Source organism: Malaclemys terrapin, chromosome 9 (genome assembly GCF_027887155.1).
Source record: "Malaclemys terrapin pileata isolate rMalTer1 chromosome 9, rMalTer1.hap1, whole genome shotgun sequence".
NCBI classification, from domain to species: Eukaryota; Metazoa; Chordata; order Testudines; family Emydidae; genus Malaclemys; species Malaclemys terrapin.
In genome coordinates this window covers 12,649,660-12,670,076 of record NC_071513.1, presented here as the reverse complement: position 1 = coordinate 12,670,076, position 20,417 = coordinate 12,649,660, and the positions used below count along the sequence as shown (strand labels likewise).

The window sequence follows — 20,417 nt, the reverse complement described above, 5'->3', positions numbered from 1 at the left end:
GAGCAGGTGTTGGAAGAGGACAGGGGAGTTCGGAGGGTTGTGGGGGGGTGGATAGGGGTTGGGGTGGTCAGAGGGCAGGGAACAGGGGGATTGAATGAGGGCACGGGTCCTGGGGGGGCAGTCAGGAAGGAGCAGGGGTTGGGTTGGGCGGTGGGGGGCAGTCAGGGGCAGGAGTTCCAGGGGCAGTCAGGGACAGAGAGAAGGGGTGGCTGGATGGGGCAGGGGTCCCAGTGGGCCATCAGGAATGAGAAGAAGGGTTGGATGGGGTGGCAGGGGACAGTAGGGGACAGGGAAGGGGGGGTGGATGGGGCAGGGGTCCCGGGGTGTGTGTCAATAACTTTAGGTAGGCTTAGCATGCATCCACATACATTACGCAATGTATGTAATATATAATTTTATTTATATAGTTATGGAAAGCAAATAATACATGGAAGAAATGAAAGGTGTTTTTTACGTTTTTTTTTTTTTTTTTTTTAAAGTAATCCCTGTCGGGGCCCCGCCGAAAATGTTCGAATTGGGCCCCGCACTTCCTAAAGCCGGCCCTGCTGGTGTATGCTGGGTATGGTGTGTGTGTGGCTGGTGTATGCTGGGTCTGGGCTGTGTGCATGGCTGGGGTTGCTCCTGGGTATAAGTTGTGTGTGTGTGTGTTGCTGGATATGGATATGTATGTGTCTAGTGGTGTTGGATACTGTGTGTCTCTCTCCAGCGGTGTTGTTGACGGGTCTGGGCTCTGATCACCGGCGGCTTAGGGCCGTAGTTCCCCTCCCTCGCAGCAGGGGGCGCAGCCTCCCCGTCTCTTCCCGGAGCCGGAAGCGGCGGCGGCTGGCTCCCGCTCGGAGCGGATTGAAGCCTGGCACCGGCCGGCCTGTAATGGCGGCTCCCGCGGCCCGGCTGCAGTGTGTGTGAGCAGCTCGCAGAGCCCGCGGCCCCGCGCTCCCCCGGCCGGGCCCCCGTCCATGGTGGCGCCGTGGGCCCGCGAGAGCAGCAGGTGCTTGAGGCCGGGCGAGCCCGAGCCCGAGCCGCCGCCCGGGCCCCCCGCCCTGCCCGCGGCGCCATGAGCGAGGCGTTGTACGAGAAGTTCCTGGCCCCGGACGAGCCCTGCCCGCTGCTCTGCCACCAGCCCCCGCCGCGGGCCGCCAGCCTGAGCGAGGAGGGCTGCCTGGATGTCAGCGACTTCGGCTGCCAGCTCTCGTCCTGCCACCGCACCGACCCGCTGCGCCGCTTCCACTCCAGCAGGTGCGGGGCCGGGGGGGGGGGGGCGCCCCAGGGGTCCCCCTCTAGGCAGCCCGGCCACGGGGCGGGGGGCTGTTCCCCTGCGTGGGGTGGTGCTTGCCCTGCCCTCACCCCCTGGCTGTGCCTGGCACAGGCAGTAAGTGCTCAGCTCTCTCCCTGCCTCTTGGGTGGATGGGGTTGTCCCCGACCGAGTTGTTTTCCTGAATCTGCCAGTAGGAGTAAAGGTGATTTTCCCCCCCAGTAGAGTTAGTACAATCGGCTCAGGTTCATTGAAACCCCTCCATCGCCAGAGAGTAGCTGACCATTTTGGCAGGTAGAATGAGCGTTTAGGCAAGAGTTGAGCTAGTTTAAATTGAGCTAGCTGGGTTGGGAAATAGCACCCGTTTCCCTAGTGTAGATAAGGCCTTTCTGTGCCTTAGTTCCCTCCTCGTCCACCCCCAAGAAATTTGCAAATCCCTGTATTACTGCCCAGCCATCTCCTGTAAGCCTTCACTAAGCTAAAAAAACCTTACTATGCTAAGTATCAGAGGGGTAGCCGTGTTAGTCCGGATCTGTAAAACCGAGTACAGGACTCTTTGTCGCTTTTTACTATGCTAGTAACTATTTGCTTTTCCTCCACCCCAATCCCAGCATGCTTGTAAAACACAGCCAGCCCACATACATGCCAAATACCGTTTGGATTAGGCTTGCTTTCTGCAGGGCTAATTCGTTTAATGACATTATGGCTGGTATTAAAATGGTTCAGATAGCTATCCTATGGTGCGTTTGTGGCCTTGTTGAATCTTCTAGAAATCATTGTGTTTGGGAACTGTGGGATAGGAACTCTGAGGGTGTTGCAGCCGAAACAGTTTAGAACAGCACTAGTGTGGGCACAAAGCAAACCTACAAAGATTCAGAACATGAGTCAGAATGGCTAGAGTGGATGGATCTAAATGTTTCTGCTTGAACTAGTGCAGTCTTCACACTTCGGCTAAGAACAGTTTGATTTTTCTGGTGCAAATCGAGTCTTACGGCATTGGTTAGGTGTAACTTCCAAAAGTACTCAACTAGTTTTGCTAAAAACTACCACTTCTGTTTATTACAAAATACAAACAAATCAATTCCCAAAATGAAAAAATAATTTTGTCTACCCAAGAAGCAGATCTTGTATATGTGTATCCGGAAGTGACTTTTTGTACGTCAATAATCAGTCACGCTAAAGTTGCAACAACGTTCAGATCTGGGCCTTAGATGTCAATTCAAGATAGTTTTGATGATTCTCAGTTTAGACTTAATGTTTTTGCATTACACGTGCATCTAACTCCCCCACACTTTAATTTTTTTTAATTATTTAATGTAAATATGACAGGTACTTTGCAAAGTTTGAATTTAGACTGAGAAGTAACATACCAACTTCCAGCTCAATTTACATTAAAATAAGTTAACTTAGGCTTTGTCTACGCTGGCACTTTTGTTGCTAAAACTTTTGTCGCTCGGGGGTGTGAAAAAACATCCCCCGAATGACAAAAGTTTTAGTGATGAAAAGCGCCCGTGGGGGCAGTGCTTCATCAGCCGTTGACGAAACTGCCGCCCCTCATTGGAGGTGGTTTTATTTTGTCTCGCTCCTAGTGATAAAGAGCAGCCACACAGCGAACCTTACAATGGCGTGGTTGCAGCGGCAAAACTGTGCCGTTGTAAGGGTTGCAATGTAGATATAGCCTTAGAAAGATGGTTGACAGTGGAAAAGCTGACAGGCCCTTAATCATAGCATTGCTATCCATCATTCTAATACAAACATGATCAAATAAGTGTGCTTTCATTTCTCAGTGTGAATTCAATTACATTTTCTCCCTCTGGGCTTTTGCACTATACTTCTATAAAGCCTGCATGTGACCTAAACAATAGGTTCATGTATTTCTGATCAATCTTTGGATCAATGTGAGTGACAAGCTTGTAAATGTATGTGTAGGCTATTTTTAAATGTTCCTCCTTATAACATACCTGTCATTCAAGTTTCTGAGCATGTGTAACCAAGCCTCTGTCAGTTAACTAGTCAGTATTCTGCACCTTGAGCTAGTTCCTCATTTTTTTAGGAAAGTATATAACTTGTCTTCATTATTTTTTTAATTCACTTTGTCCTTGTCATCTTTTGGAATATTCTACTCACTTCCATAGTGTCTGCAAGTGCTCTGTATCTTTTGAATTTTCAAGTAAATATAATGCAATTCTCATTTCTCATGTACTTAGGTGTACTATGTTCAGCAGCCCGACACCACTTTTTCTTTCATCAAGTTTTTGAACTATTTTGGTGTTTGTGTCTGATCAAGTGTAAGGAGGCTAGCAGTGGCTTTTACAGACCATGAACTTCCCGTAGGAAATGGCAATTACAGTATTATTTAGGCCACCCGTCTTCATTCATTAAAGATTTAGGGCAAATATTTGGCCTATTGGAATGTGCAGATGCCATCCAAGAAACATAAGTGTTGACAAGCAAGCATATGTGTAAATCAAGTAAAGGTGCTGAGGGACATGCTTCCCACATCAGAAGGTGTTGCTCTTCAGTCTGTGATTAAAGGGATATTCCAATAGTAATCAATATGTCAAACGAATAGAACTTCAAAGGTTAAACGTAGCTTGTATGGCTTTGTACAGTGAATTTTGGAAACCTTTGAATTTTCCAAACTCTTCTGGAATTGGGCCAGAATGCTGTCCAATTGTGAAACATAGTCAAGTCTCTGCTCATCATATTGGTGAAAAATAATTGAGATACTGAAACAAATTTTCTGACCTTGCTAAACTTCATGTGAGTAGGTCAGCAGAGTGAAAATCTGTTCCACGGCTTTCCGTGGGACCAGACAGACTTTCCAGTTTAGCACAATTAACTAATTTGTAATAATGAAGCTGTGGATAACATAATTCTTTTTAATTAGTATTGACTGAGGTATTGGATTTTTTTCATGTGGATCGCTTTCTGTTTTTCTGTGTCGTCTTTAGCATTAAAAGCTCTGTATCCTATGTCTTTTTTGGCTTTGAGAACAGAGTCCAAAATATTGAGTAAATGAGTCCCAGATGTTTCCCTGGCAAGCACTGACTTCATGGGCTCTACTCACATGAGAGAGAGTTATGCTTGCTGACTCCCTGTTCTGTCTTTTAAAACAAGACCATCCTCCCTCCCTCATCTAGTGTTGGTACCTTTTAATTTTGTCATGCCTATTATGGGAATACTTTTAATGGAGGTTTAAACAAACTGGAAATCATTTTTAAAAACTACATTTAATTAGAAATCTGAGACTCATAAATATGAGGAAATTATGGCTCTCTATGTGTAATACAAAGACTCTGGTGAAATTTTTTATCTGAGTATTCATCCTTTGAGTTTTTCTTGATTTTGTGTGTGTAAATTAGACCCTTAATATCTATTTAAATGCAGCTTATTAGATGAATTAACTTATTTCTAGCAAAATCCACATGTAACAACTGATGCAAAGGTATGAATATTTTAATGTACATCTTCAAAGGACAAAGCATTTTTTCGGTGAGTGTGTGTACTGCTGTTAATTTGCTTGGTATGCTTTGCAGGTGGAACTTGACTTCTTGTGGAACAAGTGTAGCCAGCTCAGAATGCAGCGAGGAGCTGTTTTCATCAGTTTCAGTTGGTGATCAGGATGACTGCTACTCTCTATTGGATGACCAGGAGTTCACATCTTTTGATCTGTTCCCAGAGGGTAGTGTCTGCAGTGATGTTTCCTCTTCTATTAGCACATACTGGGATTGGTCAGACAGCGAGTTTGAGTGGCAGGTAAACTATTTCTATGGTCAACACAGCAGATGAAGTGGGATCTACTAGCTGCTGTTTGCAGTTTTGACTCAGAAGTAAATGTCTGAGGCTCTTTGATGGCACGATAAACTCCCAGTGCCTATACTGAGATTCAGCAGTAAAGGAAGTGTTTTGATAGACCATTTTATTACAAAGTTCCCGTATAGAATTTTGATGACGAGACCTGACCAGCTTCTGAAATAGGGCTGTTGCATGTTATGGTCACGTTCATTTTTAGTTATCAGCATATCTTGCATCTATGAGGCCCAATCCTTTGGTGTGGGGCATCTGCACGTGTATTGGAATCTGCTGTGTTTACCTTGCATTGGCATTCCGGTGTGGCTGGGTTGCCACTGTGTTCTTAATTCCCATTTGTGATTTTTGGGTCTGTGGGGCTGTTAGTAATCTCTGTGGCCCAAGGATGGGAAGAGTGCAAAGATGAGCTTTGTGCTACCTTGTCACTTTTCTCCCAGTCTGTTACGTGCAATTCGATCTGACATCAGATTCTAATCTAGTATCTTTACAATTTTGTTTTTGTTTTTGCATATAGCAGTCTTTCACCTGTGGAACGTGCAGACGTTCTTTCTGTTACAGGTTTAGATTTGATTATTTAACTACAATTAAAATATATGGCACATCCTGTTTTGGATAAGTGTAATCATCAATTAAAAGCATAATGTTCCCTTTATCTTTCATGGACTTTAGTCATGTCATACAGTGTAATACTCTGTGGCCATAGAAATATACTGTCTGTTCCAAATGTGATTTAACCCCCCTCCACCCCAATTTAAGCATTCCATGATGAATTAGGAATGTTACAGATATCCTGCAAAAGAGAAGCTGTAAGTGACGTTGTGTAGGATAGCATTAGCTGAAAGTAGCTCCATGTTTCTTACTGCAGCTTTAGAATCCCAATTTCCAACTATATCCCTTTATACAAAAAGAATTCCAATTGCAGTTTTATAATGCAGCTTATAGAAATACCTCAGAAAATTACCTGGATGACTTAGTTCCTCATTGAGATGTGAAATATTAATTACCAGGTGGACACAGTGGGATTGTAATTTTAAAAGAGAGTTTTCTGGTTAGTTGATTAGCTGGCAGCTTTCCTTTTGAGTAGTTACTGGACATTTTTCTGTAAGCGTTTGCTAGAAGAGACCTACTTGACTGGACTTGTAGAGCTTTGGAAAAGATTTTTCATTGCTTTTACCACCTTACACAGCAAATTCCGTAAGTGAGTAATTCAGTTGTCACATTTGCACTTGAAGTGGATCAGAAATTACATGTCAGTTGTACAAATGAAGCTAGTTATTATTCAGCTGTTGCTTACAGGAAAAAAAAACATGATACAGGTTTCTTGTGTAGTTACTGTATAGAGAACAAATAAATAGGTTTCCAATCTTCTCAAACCATACTTTTGGAATTGAATGTTTGTTTATTTTACAATGGAAAATATTCCCAATTATATAACTTCTATTAAACACCTGTAATTATGACAAGTTAATTATGGGTTCCCTGGGTACACAAACGTGCAGGTAATTAGAACTGTATGGTTCAGAATGTCTTATTTTTAATAAATAACCTAATAATTAGAATCGTGGCTCAATAAACAAAAGATAGTAAACTGAATAATATTACCCAAAAATTTAATAAATACCTTTATTTTAGGGCGTCCCGTTGCAATTTAAAGCTATCATTTTTTATATGTGCATACGTTCATCTTTGTAGGATCTAAAACAATGAATTACCATCCTTAAATGACAATAATAGTATTTCTGCAACATTAGGGCCTCCTGGGTTTAAGTAACAATGTACTATCATTTGAGTTTTATTTCTAAACTTTTGAATAGTCTTTTTAAGAGTGTTATTTATGTTAATAGGAATGAACAAAGAAGTCCATCTTTTTAAAATAAACCTCCAAAACATTTATGTATTAACACTTTTTTTTTAAATGTGAAAAACTCAAATTCTGCATGTTCCAGGAATTGGTATGTATATAACACATGCAATTTTGAAAACCAAAATCTAATCAAAGTAAACTTAAATCCATAAAATCAATTTAAACCAATTGCAATAACCATTTTAAAATTAATTTATAAATTTGTTGCTTCCCTTCTCTAAGCATCTGAGCACCTTATTTTATAAAAGAAACTAGTTATAAAATACCAGCTTTTCAATGTAAAGGTCAGCAATTAAACCCCGTTCCTCCACTTCCTATTGATAAACTAAATAAAACATTCTCAGAAATTTGACCAAACAGATAAGTATTGTACTGCCCTGAAGCATGTTAAACTCTGGCTGTGGTGGACTTCTAGAAGGAGCACTTTGCCCTGCCATGGGAAGTTTAAGCTACATATATTGACAGAGTTACTCATGTGATGGAGGAGAGAGAAGTTCCAGATTATAAATATCTTCTTGAATGGTACTCAGCACAGAAGTGAGTAAGTAGCCATTGCGGACAAAAGGTTTGTGCTGCATCCTGCACTAACTGAAGCTTTTAGGGACTTTTCAAGGCTAGACCCAAGTAGCATATGTTGCAGTAATGCAGTCTGGAGGTAATAAACATGGATCACTGGTTTGGGGATGCCTCAGAAAACAATGATCACAACCTCCAGGCCAGCCATACACGAAAAAAGATAGTATGTGCTACAGGTAATAGCTGAGACCTCAGGTGTAGTGATAAAATCCAGACTGCAAACTGTTGACAAAGGTTGGACCTACACCCACACAAATGGAAGGTGGTCTTTTCACCTTTGCTAGTTCTGCCCAGATACTTCTCCTTAGCCATCAGCATTGCTTCCATTGTAGTTGAGTTTGGCCTGTCCCCACCTCTGAAATCTGGCATTAGTTGAGGGCGCCCTCAACCTCAATATTTGTCTGAAGTTTCTTTAGTACCACTCTGTCACTGAGCTTCCTTAAAATTGGTGAGTAAGAGACTGTCCAATAATTGACTAGTGGTGATTTTCTGAGCAGGCGCTTCTTCATATGCTATTTAAGTATAGCTTCACAATGGGAAGCATTAACAATCCTCAATGAAGGACTAAAACCCTTCTCATTAGAATTCATTAGCCACGTGGCAAGGCTCCAGATTGATGTAGTTGGCTGCAGCCCATGTAAAACCTCACTGAGTGAAATTGGACAGAACTCCATCAGAGAAGGCAGTGTGTTCATAGCCAGCTGCTCTAGCACGGCTCCAATAGTGCCGGCTTAACCAGCTTGTATTTGGCTAATTATTTTTTTTTAAATTCCTTCTGGTGTAAAAAGTTTGACTCTAATAGAGCTTAGGCAAATAAGGTTCACTTGATTTCCATTCACAATGACCATTCCTGTTGGATGATGCTTGGCAGAGAATGATGCGTTAATAGAGAACATTACTCCTGAGGGCATTCTGCGCCAAAAAATTCAAAATTCTGCACACAATATTATAAAACTCTGCAAATTTTATTTGTCAAATGGGGAGGCTCCACTATGGCATTAGGGAGCACAGGGCACTGGCTGAACAGAGGTGGGAGATCACTGTGCAGCTCCCCTCCAGGATATGGACTCAGTGGTGAAGCTGCACCCAACCCTGACACAGCACAAGGACCGGGTCTGCCCAAGAAACCGCCCAGGGCCCTGCCCCTTCGTGCCAGGTGTGAGCAGGCAGGCTCAGCAAGGCAGGATCTTAGTGTGGGGGGATCCAGGTGTGGGTTGAGAGGGTTCTGTGTGGGACCATCTGGGTGCGGGCGGCTCAGTGGGAGATCTGGATGCTAAGGGGCTTGTTGGGGGGGGTTCTGGGTGCAACAGTAATGGGACTTTGTAGGGGGGTCCAGGTGAAGGTGTTTGGGGCTCAGCACGGGGGGTGGGATCTGGGTGTGGGGGGCTCAGTGAGGCATCCAGATGCTGGGGGAGTGGGGCTCAGTGGGGTGCAGGGCCGGCTCCAGGCACCAGCTAAAAAAGCAGGTGCTTGGGGTGGCACTCCGGCTGCTATTGGGGCGGCATGTCTGGGTCTTTGGCGGCAATTTGGCAGCGGGTCCCTACAAGTTGCCTCTCAGAACGAAGGACCTGCCGCCGAATTGCCACCGAAGAGTGGAGCGGCTCGATCACGCTGCCGCGGCTTGCTTTTTTTTTTTTTTTTTTTTTGCACCACTTGGGGCGGCAGAAAACCTGGAGCCGGCCCTGGTGGGGTGGGCATTCAGGTGCAACTGGTTGGGGCTTGGTGAGGTGAGGATCGGGGTGTGGGTGGCTTGTTGGCATGGTCCAGGTGCAGGGGGAGTGGGGCTTATCAGGAAGGGGTTCTGAGTGCAGGGGAGTAAGGCTCAGCGGGAAGGTCTGGATGCACGGGGGTTGGGTGATTGGGGGAGCAGCTCCCTGCACAGGGATCCTTCTCCCTGCAGCTGAAGAGCCATGAGTGCAGGAAGTGCGGGGGAGTTTGCAGAGCTTCCTACAGCTGGGGGAGAAATCTGGGGGTGGGTCTGACCCATTCCCGGATGCTGTGCAGGGGAAGAGGAAGTCCAATCCTCCCCAGTCCAGCTGGGACTAGCAGCTGAGCCCAGTGCAAGGGTAGGAGCCACCAGCTGGATCTTCCCCAGTCCTGCCCTCTTCCCCACAGTGATTTACCTCTCATGCGCAGTGGTGCAGAATTCCCCCAGGAATAGAATATACTAGCATAGCATGTTAATGGATAGGGAAGAGTGAAATGCTGCATAATTCTGCCATTTCCCTGAACGCAAATTGAAAAGGGAAATTGTGAAGTAGAAAGCTGCATAGTTTGAGTTTGCTACACTTCACTACTGCAGATGGGTCATGAAATTAACTTTTGTGCTTTGGAGTTGTAAATCATTGCTGGGCAATTGTTTGTTTGGATTAAGAACTGATCCTTTTCCCATTTGACGGCATATTTTGCATGGTTAATAGTATTGGTCTGACTATTTTTCTACTCCTACCTAGCATATTTTGAGATTTTGTTCTGTTTCTTTTTTTTCTTTGCACACCTACAAGTTGCCTGGCAGTGACATTGCAAGTGGGAGTGATGTACTTTCTGATGTCATACCTAGTATTCCAAGCTCTCCGTGCTTGCTTCCAAAAAAGAAAAACAAGCATAGGAATCTTGATGAACTCCCGTGGAGCGCGATGACAAATGATGAACAGGTAAGCTTTGTTTTCATTTGTATTGGAGAGAACCAGTATAGTTGTACAGAATAATTAAGACTCCATTAAATTGTTTAATAAAAGTTCTATTGGTTACAGAAATGTAAGCATGATTTTGAACAGTTGTACAAAGCTATTGAAGTGAGAGATCAAATTCCTTGTCAAATGTTCATATAGAGACGGTTAACTTTTACTTTTCATTCTGAATTTTTATCTTAGATGATTCTCAACTAGGTTGAGTCAAGAAACATAGGAAATGCAACATTTGAGAGCATTTCTTTGATCCCACATAGTACGGGTTCCTTCCTTTTACTTGTGCTTTGACTCATATTAAGAGCTAGCAGTTTTTAATAACTGTGCATTTTGTTTTTATTAGGTTGAATATATTGAATACCTGAGTCGGAAAGTCAGTACTGAGATGGGTCTTCGAGAGCAACTTGATATTATTAAAATTATTGATCCCACTGCTCAGATCTCGCCTACAGATAGCGAATTTATTATTGAATTAAACTGTCTCACAGATGAAAAATTGAAACAGGTAGGTTAAAATTTTTGTATGTGTCTCTTGAACTGGAGATACCATTGCCCTCTGACATGTGGTATGTCTCGATACATGTCTTGGAAAATCATCTATTGGGTTGTGACTAATTTTTTTTCCATGTTCACGGAGTACCAGTGGGCAGGATGGAACACAAAGTATGTTGTTGAACTTTGGCTTTCTTCAACAGTTTCATATCAGTATGTGATCTTGGACCTTATATGAAACACATTAATTACATAAACGTGACTGAAGTGGTAAGTTATTTCTGGCATATGAAACAGTTTCAGACAAAATACTCGCTGAGTAACTTTCAAGATTTAGGCCTCAATCCTGAAAATACTTCCTCTGGTGTGTAACTTCACTCACATTAGTAGTCCCAAAGTGAAGGTACTGGTTGTGTGACTATACTTATACACCTACATAAGCGTTTACAGGATTGGGGCCTTAATTTGCTTGCAAAAACTAAACTTAAAAAAATCCAAAGGCATATATTGAGTAGCAATTGATTAAAGGCTAGATCATTACTTTGGAAGTAGCTTACCCTTTTTCTTGCGTTTGGATTTCTTGTTCTTACAAAACTCGAATTCTCATGAGAGATGATGTAATTCTTCTGATTGATTTGGCAGCTTTCTATATGAATATTTTTTGCGGGGAAAAAACTTATTGAAGCAAGAGGATTATTGGCCTTATAGAAAATAGAGCAAAAATAACTCTTCACTGCGAGTGCAGAGTAGCTACTCAGCCAACCCTTAGTGTCACTTGATGAGGTGGATAGTACCGCATAGCTTCATCTTTATCATAAGCTTTGTTTTCCCTCCACTTATATTATTGCTGAACCTATTTTGCAGGCCAGTTTTGGCATGATGGCAAGCACCCTCAGCTTTTACTGAATTCAATCGAAATTGAGAGCATTCAGGTCCTTCATAGAGTCATGCCCATTTCATATTTCAGAACACTTAAAAACCCCTAATATGGGTAAGAATCTACTCTTCTGAGGGTTACTACTGGATATGTCTATGTAGTACAATAAGTTTATAAAACATAATTTGCTTAAACAAATGTTAGTTGTCTTTTTACTACTATGGCTGACCTTTCTACATGGTGGTATAATTTTTGTAATTCCTTAAATAGAAAGGGGAAGAAATGTAAAAAGAATGTCAGGCAAGTAATTCTCTAGCTAATTAAGTCTATTATAAGAAAGCCGAAGTGAAGAAGTTAGTAGTGTCATTACAATAAGTAGTTTTAACTGGCCAACTGAATCCCTGTTTTAGACTATTCTTGGTTTAGTTTTTTCCCCCAGAACTTAGCTGTAATAAACATAAAACATACAGCTTGTCCATGAAATATGCTGTCACAAAACAGTGCAGTACCAATCAAGCTTTTATCCTTTTTAATGCTTTTGCTCTGAAGGTGAGAAACTATATCAAGGAGCACGGTCCTCGACAACGCTCTGCACGGGAAAGCTGGAAGAGAAGCAGCTACAGTTGTGCAAGCACCAGTGGCGTGAGCGGTGCAAGTGCCAGCAGTAGCAGTGCCAGTATGGTCAGCTCAGCAAGCAGCAGCAGTTCCAGTGTTGGCAACTCTGCTTCAAATTCCAGCGCCAACATGAGTCGAGCGCACAGTGATAGTAACTTATCCACCAGTGCTGCAGAGAGAATCCGGGATTCAAAAGTAAAACTCCTAATTATGTGTGTGTGTGTGTGTGTGTGTGTGAGAGAGAGAGTGTGCACATCAATTGTTTGTTAAAGTCACTTATGTGCACTGATTGTCATATTTTTAGTGAAAGAAAAAGTATCATTGATAGTTGCAGGACCCAAGGAAATGATTTGACTAGCTGCCCCATGACACGCTAGTAAAGTGTCTAAAGGTGTTCTTATATTGCTCGGCATCACTTTTTTTTGGCAAGTGAAGAATTATTTTGAGACGTGTGTATGTGGTAGGGCTTCAAACTAGTTTGATTTTTTTGTTTGACTATTTAAAGAGCTGCTAAATCAGCTTGACTTTTTTAATGGTAAAAGCATGTGTTCTTTCTTTGAAATGATTAAAGATCAATTTAATCTTTCAGAGCACAATACATGAATATTAAAGAATATCTTGATCTTTGTGATAGAACTTGTCTGATTTCCTAATTTCTTTTTGTTTTTTCAACGTATTTCTCATAGGTTACTTGCCCATGCAAGCATGGTTGTACACTGAGAAGTGATTCTTTAAAAGTAACATTATGGCATCTGTGTCTCAATGATTTTCATTTTGTGTGTATATTTCTTCCAATTTTGCAAACTCAGTCTGGGCTTTAAGACAAGCTGATTTCTCTTGGTCTCGTGATTCATCACTTATAGTTAAGGTTCTTCATCTCAAAGGCTCAGTTTTACCTTCCAGTGAGCTTGCACAAATATAACTGATAGATACTTAAAAGTTTCGACAATGCACAACATGGAATAGAATTTGCATTTTGTTCACTCTTAGTTGCATTGGCTCTGCATGGCTAAACAGTAAAAAGTTGCTTATTTTAGTGACAAAATTAAGTATGATTTTTGAATAAACACATGTAATAGATCTGAGTAAGGGTGCCTTTTTTTAGTCACTTCTCAGAGCAGTTTTATGTTCACTAAAATCCACCTTTAATGTTTCTAATAAAGGACCATTTATTCCAGTAGTTTAGATATACAAGAACTCATTTTGCCATTTGTCTTTATTTTGACAGAAACGTTCTAAGCAACGGAAGCTCCAGCAAAAGGCTTTACGCAAGAGACAGCTGAAAGAGCAGAGACAGGCTCGTAAGGAAAGACTGAGCGGATTGTTTCTTAATGAAGAAGTGCTCTCTTTAAAAGTGACTGAGGAGGACCATGAAGGAGATGTGGATGTTTTAATGTGACAGGGATGAATTTATCAGTGTTCTTTCTAAGCCTTAAGTGTATTATCTTTGTTTACATACGTTTCTTGACCAAAATTTTGATTAGGACAGAGCTAACAATGTATCAAACAGAACCCTCTATTGAGTGTAATTTTAATAATTTGAACATTTATAATTTATTAGAGTGAGCTAACTCTTTAAGACTAACAATTTTGTCTAAGATTGAGACTGCAACAGACAATTTCACAGTGACTTTAACAAGCTGCTGAGAAGATACTGTCTAAAAAATAAGCCACTGAATTAGGTTTGTATGATATTTGGTTTCAAGAAGCTAACTGCAATGGATTGTTCTGTTAAATAGGTTGGTACTCGCTTAGACACACTGATACTGATAGCAAAATTTGAAAAAAACTGTTTCTAAATAGGAAATCACACCTTTATCTTGTTCTGTGGGTTCCCTTATTTCTTATTAGGAGGTTTGTTTTCATGAAAACAGGATCTTAGTTCTATAAGTTACTCTGTTCTTGCCCCTCACCATATCAAATCCTAATACTTCATGAAATTAAATTGGATTTTTTGGAAATTATGGTTATGATTTCACTTAAAGAATTATGAAGTCATTGGGAAGTAATAAGCAGAAGCAACTTCAAACTGTAATGCAAATGTCAGCTAGTAACAAAATGTAGTAGAAAATGGTCATTTTCAAAAGTAAAATTTTTTCTAGGAGGAATTGGCTGTTCTTTAAGATGTAAAACTTAGTCTCTAAAAGGTTATCTTGCTCCTCAATATTTGAATGATTAGTTTTTTGGTTCCTTTGATAGTTTTATTTGTTATTAATGGTTAATCAGTACATCCTCTTTCTTGATGTTAAGAAAAAAAACAACCCTAAAAAATGAAAATCTCATACATTACACTAATATCTATGGTTCAGTCATAGAATACCATTCATAAAAAAAAGTCTTAAAAAGTGTTACTGGAAACCAAAGTGCAAACAACTGATGCCCAAACTTGCTAGATATTTCTTTGTGGCCAAAACCATATGTAAGAATAACTATATGCTGTTGTTGTTGGCAAGAGAACCTAATTATTGATGCAGCATTGTGTTTTAACTGTATGCTGCCAGTTTATTTACCACTTGCAGGATAGTTTAAGGTGACTGAACTTTTTTAGGAGGTGTTGTATCATTGCTAATCTAACTCACAGAGTGCTGGTTTTGTTGTATAGCCTTTTGAATAAGTGTTGCTGAGGAGAACAAGACACACCTTTTAGTTTTTACTTCTGCACCTGGAAACTCAAATTGAGATGATTTTATTCTTGACAATTAGTAAATGAATTCCTGACTTTATTATGGAAATGTTTGTTGTTGGGTTCATCTTTTGTTTTGGAAAAAAATGGCTGCGTTCATTCAAATGCAACTGTTAGAGGTGAAAGAGGTGACTAGAATGACCCAGTTCTGAATTCAGAAAGGTGACCTTTCTGATTTATGTTGGTGCTTCATGAATATCATTTAGACTGGTTCACTCTGGAGATAATGAGTTTCTCTTACTGTCAATTTAATGTGGCCTCAGAAAACAGGAGTCCTGAAGTGTACATTTTCAGGATTGGGACCTAACTCTGCTCATGAATAACTTTTTACACATGTGAGTAGTCCTATCAACTCCATGTGACTATCCACCAATGCAAATGTTTGCATGATTGGGCCTTAAATTAGTCCTGACAGTAGAATTTTATTGTTTTCTGCAAAAGTTAAATTAAAGAGAAAAAATCTGGGGACAAAGAAAATGTTAACAATGATACTACAGTTGAGATCACATTTCAGTGGAAGATCAAAAGTAAAAACTTCCATACATGTATGTGACGACATACGTTTAGACTGTAGCATCTTTGGAAATATTTGTTTGATAGTAAATGATAGGTGTATTACTGTTCTGACTACAAACTCCAGAACATGGACCACCTGTGAATTGATGCAAAATATATTGGAGATCTGAAATGTCTAGTAGGTATTTATTCCTTTAAGTATGTATAATGCCATGTGCCAAATGAAAGGGCTTCAATAAGAGAGAGGCCCACAGTCAAAATAGTAAATGTAAACTCTCCTGCTCAGTTGATCCTTCAGAAGTCACTAACAAGTTTGATTGCCCACTGTCTTCAGTGGCAATGAGAAATATCTTAATTGTCCGTTTTAAAATTCAAATATCTATGTCATTTCTGTCTTGTCATTTGAATATACTGGTAACTTGTCCTGGGCAGTGAGCTTTTTTTTATTATTATTACTTGTCTATTATACACGGTTGCAATAGTAAAATACAAAAACAATCCCATAAACTCTAATAGTAAATCTTGTTTGTAGTGTTAAGTGTAACTCAAACCAAATAATCCTTATGTTTTCTGTTAACAAGTTTCTGAGATGGAGGATAGCTGAAATTGTATTGCTGTTAATACTGCTAATTTCAGGGCCAATTATTGAACCCTTGTGGCAGAAGTTCACAAATTCATCATGAAACATTTCACGTAATCCATATAGGTATCTACTGCAGTTCAGTACAAGCTTTATTTTCTACAGTGGCTTTGAAATATGCATCTTTATCTAAAGAAAATTGCACATTGGTTGCCACATAGAGCGTTGAAACGCTGAAATTAATTGTAAGAAGGGTGCAATATCTCAATTTTTGGGGGCGTGAAAGTGTCACTTTATTTTTCTGTCTCAGCAAGTCTGCTCTTCAAAGTGTAAAATTCTTAGTTTTTATTGCAAGAGGTGACCCTCATTTTGATGAGATGCAACTCTTTTGAGTCACTTATTACCAACTTCAGAGTAGAGTAAATGTTAGTGTGAACCCCAAAGCAGTTTGTCACCCTGACTTACCAGAACGGCAAGTTAGTTAATTTTTCTAAATAATAAATTTCTAAATCTAAACCTTAAGTTGTTTGAGGAAGACCTTGCTATAGTGATTATGTGCAGTAGCAGAATTCCTATGAAATGGGAAACTTCACCGAAAGGAATGGAAAGCCTGAGGCTTTCCTATTTTTATCTGTTTGTCGTTTGGTAAATGTTATGTGAAATCCTTCACTTATTTTTATAATGGTTTTAAACTGGATATCATTCAAAACATTAGTTTTTTGTTTGAAAATACTAGAATACTAAAACAAGACGGGTTGTACTAGCCTCCAAGCTTTAATTTAAGTTCTCACCTCTGTATATAAGGATGTGTATAGCCCCATTTGTCATAATGAGGATATATCACTTTAAATGTGCCTTAAAGTGAGTCTGACATTTGTTTAAAATTATGAATTGGAAAAAGAAAATACAAAATTAAAATTATTACAAAATGGATTAATTAAAATAGGTCCCTCCTAGACAAAATCTGACAATTTTTTTTAAAAAATGAAGAGCAGAATGAGTCCTCAATTTAAATGTTAGCCAATATAATTCTTCATTAATATTTTACAGTACAAAATGAGAGGAAAAGAAATAGCATTTCTATCCTGGTGTGTGAGTGGTCCTATATGAAATAAAGTGTAAACCTACATTTAAACTTAATGGTTAAATAGTTCCAGTTTTCATCAACTTGGATGAATAGTTTCCAGAACTATTTTGGCCTGGTGGTGGTGGTGGTGGTTCACCATCACCTGGAGAGTTCAGCTCCTCATTGTGTAATTTGATGATGGTAGTCAAGAAGGGTGGAGGAAAAAGTGGCTTCCAAAAGGTGCCAAAATGGTGCTTTAATAATTTGTAGTTTTTAGCATCCTGCAACTCAAGTAAAATCTTACATTATTGGTTATTCAGTTATAACTGTGTGGTTCTTTGGTCACCAAACTGAACAGTCTTCATTTCTTTATCTCATGCAACTAAATGTTTTGACTTTCTTATCTCTGTCTTGTAAAACCAGTCCATCAGAGGCCGAGTGCTCCGCACCTCAGAAAATAAGGCTCTAGATAATTTCTTTTTTCTGAGGTGCTTATTTACACTTTGAGATTGTGTATCTGAGCTGGAGGGAAAATAGCTCCAAGAACAAAAGGCATAACAGAATGTAAAAAGTTAAATACTTCTGTCCCTTCATAGATTTCAGTTCTCACATTTGAACAAACAACTTTTTTTCAGCACCAGCGTTTTTTTTGTCAATGATTTTGGTCTTCACTTATAAAATGCAATGTCATTCTCATCACGTACTTGCCCATGGTGTCAATCTAATTTATGGGTTTGTGGTTGAAAAGAATATTTAAGTTTTGCAACATGGATGTTAGTTACTACTGCGATTTGTCAACCCATCTGGTCTTTGTAGGACTGACATCGGAGATACAGAAAGAAGCCAAACTGTTAAAATTTTAGATCTTTGAACTGCTTTTTTAAAAGTCCAATCCTGCTTTTTATCCCTTGATGGAAATTTAAATCTTGGAAGCAATGTACAAGTGGAGAAGGAAGTGCTAATAGTTATTTGGTTCCTGAGTATTGGTTCTGTGGCTATCTTGAGCTTTGTAACAGCTGTGATATAAATGTAATCCATTTAAACTCTGCAAGAACATTAGCAGTTTGCCTGGGAATTATTTCTTTATAAAGGCTTAGAAGGAGCACTGAAAATCAAACTGCAAGAGGACTGTTTAAAAAAAAAAAAAAAAAAAGCAGAAGTCTTGCGCATGATTAAACGTGAGGAAGAAAAAACTGCCTGACAGACCTGTTCACTTTTTGTATATGTATAGCTAATTTCATCTTTTGTTTTGTTTGAAATGGTTTCAGTATTTTCTTCCTTTAACAGCCTGACAAATTTAATTAGATTAAAAGATAAACTTACGTTCAGTACAGAATGCTTACTGAGAACAAGAAGCAAAAATCAGATCTCTTCTCTTGGTTCAATATTTAGTTTTTGAATGTGAACTTTTTTTATATTGTGGTCAATAAAACCTGTGGAGATCTTTCTCTAGAAACTATTGCTTAAATTTATACATATGCATTTAAACTATTAAAGAGTACCTACTAGATGTGGAAAAATGTGTATAAATTTGACAATATATATTGATCTGAGTTGCTGAAAGGTCTGAAGCCTGTACTCTTCCTATATGGCTGCTTGAACTTCAAAAGTAGGTTGACATGTTGACCTTTAAATATTGGTGATTTCTAAAAATTTGTTCTAGATGTCTGAAGCGTCGTGTTAGCCCTCAGTTTCTCATGGCCAGCATTTAAGACTATCTGGCCTAATGGTCACTACTTTGTTGACTAATTAATCCTGCAATTCTTGTGCATGGAAAACTTAGATGAAATGGGTTGTGTGCATAAAGTCCCATTCTTGCAGCCTTTGATTCGTGAAGTGCAGATTTTAGCCAAACTCAAACCTTGTACGTTTGACGCTTCGGTCTGAATGAATCTTAGCCAGAGAAGAGAAATGCAGCGAGCTTTAAAACATTTCATAAGGTGGTTAAAATTTTCAAATTAATTCATTCTAAAAGGTCAGTGATGTTGGAACCCTGAGACTAAAGGTCATAACTAAAGCAAGGAGGAAGTTGTCTCATTTGAAAAATCTGCTTCAAATAGTCTTAAGATTTATAATGTATGAAATGTTAAATTGGAGCTATTTTTCCAGGGTTTCTGCTACATTTATTGCAACAATGCACTTTTGTACATAAAACTGTCCTTTGTAAATTCTGTACCTACTTGCCACAATGTTTATAGAAAGCTTTTTTTCGGAAGTTGTGAAGAACTGCAACACTGGTGACTGACTTTATTTTCAGCTCTTCATTGTATTTAAAATAGTCATGTGAACATCAAAGTACGGGTTGGAATTAAAAATAACATAGCAAAGATGTGCTGATGAAACTGACAATGTGGTGTCTTGTTTTGAACAATAAAGTTTGACATGAGGTTTATGTGCCCATTGCCCGGCCTCTGGGCAGATGGCATAAATAAATGCAGCATGTTTAAGCTGCCTTTGGTAGTAGACAGCATGTACAGCCCTACTTGTTCATAATAAATAACCCAGCAAAGGTTCATAGTAAAACATACACTTGACTAAAGCAGATGTGCTTTCAGCTGAACTCTGACGGATCAGAGGAAATGAGTTACTTAACCTGAGACCCACTAGCAAAAATGCTCTGGCTTTAATCAGTGACTTTGCACCTACAGGTTTCAGAGTGGTAGCTGTGTTAGTCTGTATCAGCAAAAACAAAGAGGAGTCCTTGTGGCACCTTAGAGACTAAGGAATTTATTTGGGCATAACCTTGTTCTAGCCCACAAAAGTTTATGCCCAAATAAATTCCTTAGTCTCTAAGGTGCCACAAGGACTCCTCTTTGTTTTTTCACCTACAGACTGTCACCAAAAGTTCTCATTTGTTCTCTACGATCATGGTGCTGTGCATAGGGAGAGGAAGTCTTTAACTGTACATTCTTACTGCAGCGTTAATCTATCCCCACATACAAACCTCTGATCTGAGTTTAGTGGTGCTTTCAATCCAGGCTAGCTGGCCTATCCTGGGGTATTGGCTAAAACCCAACTGAGGCTTTCAGTCAGGCAGGTAATCCACCTACTTTATAGTGAAGATGCAGGTAAAACCACTTGAGGGCTGATAGTCCTCCAGTGCTTTCCCACACTTCCCCTTGTATGCCTGGAAGGACAGACAAGTTCTCCCACAATTCACTGGAAAGGAATCAAGTGGCTCTGCTACGGTAAAACAAAGAACCATGGGACAAGCCTACTGAAGTACTAGTGACACATACTACTGGCTGCAGCATCAGTGAGAGCTTTGCAGTGTGGTGGTTCACACCTGGGCCAGGCTAACCTGGGTGCTCAGGCCTGGCTGCTGATTACTTGAGATAACTAGTGAAGACATCTCCTAAATAGATACATTCAGAACCATAGAGGCAAGGCCTTGTG

At 40.0% G+C, this 20,417-nt stretch overlaps 1 protein-coding gene across 1 annotated transcript; it reads left to right on the top strand.

The window, feature by feature from the left end:
- The first annotated feature begins 856 nt into the window (after positions 1-856).
- On the top strand, positions 857-19,363 carry FAM199X (family with sequence similarity 199, X-linked). The gene is made up of 6 exons (XM_054039506.1): positions 857-1,236; positions 4,792-5,011; positions 10,010-10,159; positions 10,536-10,697; positions 12,111-12,371; positions 13,405-19,363. The coding sequence occupies exons 1-6, from the start codon at positions 1,055-1,057 to the stop codon at positions 13,573-13,575; spliced, it is 1,146 nt and encodes a 381-aa protein (XP_053895481.1). The 5' UTR covers positions 857-1,054; the 3' UTR covers positions 13,576-19,363.
- Positions 19,364-20,417: the final 1,054 nt, after the last annotated feature.

Excerpts from the sequence above, each read along its gene's own strand:
- FAM199X (XM_054039506.1), top strand. The coding sequence starts at position 1,055 with ATGAGCGAGGCGTTGTACGAGAAGTTCCTGGCCCCGGACGAGCCCTGC. Across the intron at positions 1,237-4,791 it reads CGCCGCTTCCACTCCAGCAG|GTGGAACTTGACTTCTTGTG; the intron begins GTGCGGGGCCGG and ends TATGCTTTGCAG. Across the intron at positions 10,160-10,535 it reads CGATGACAAATGATGAACAG|GTTGAATATATTGAATACCT; the intron begins GTAAGCTTTGTT and ends TGTTTTTATTAG.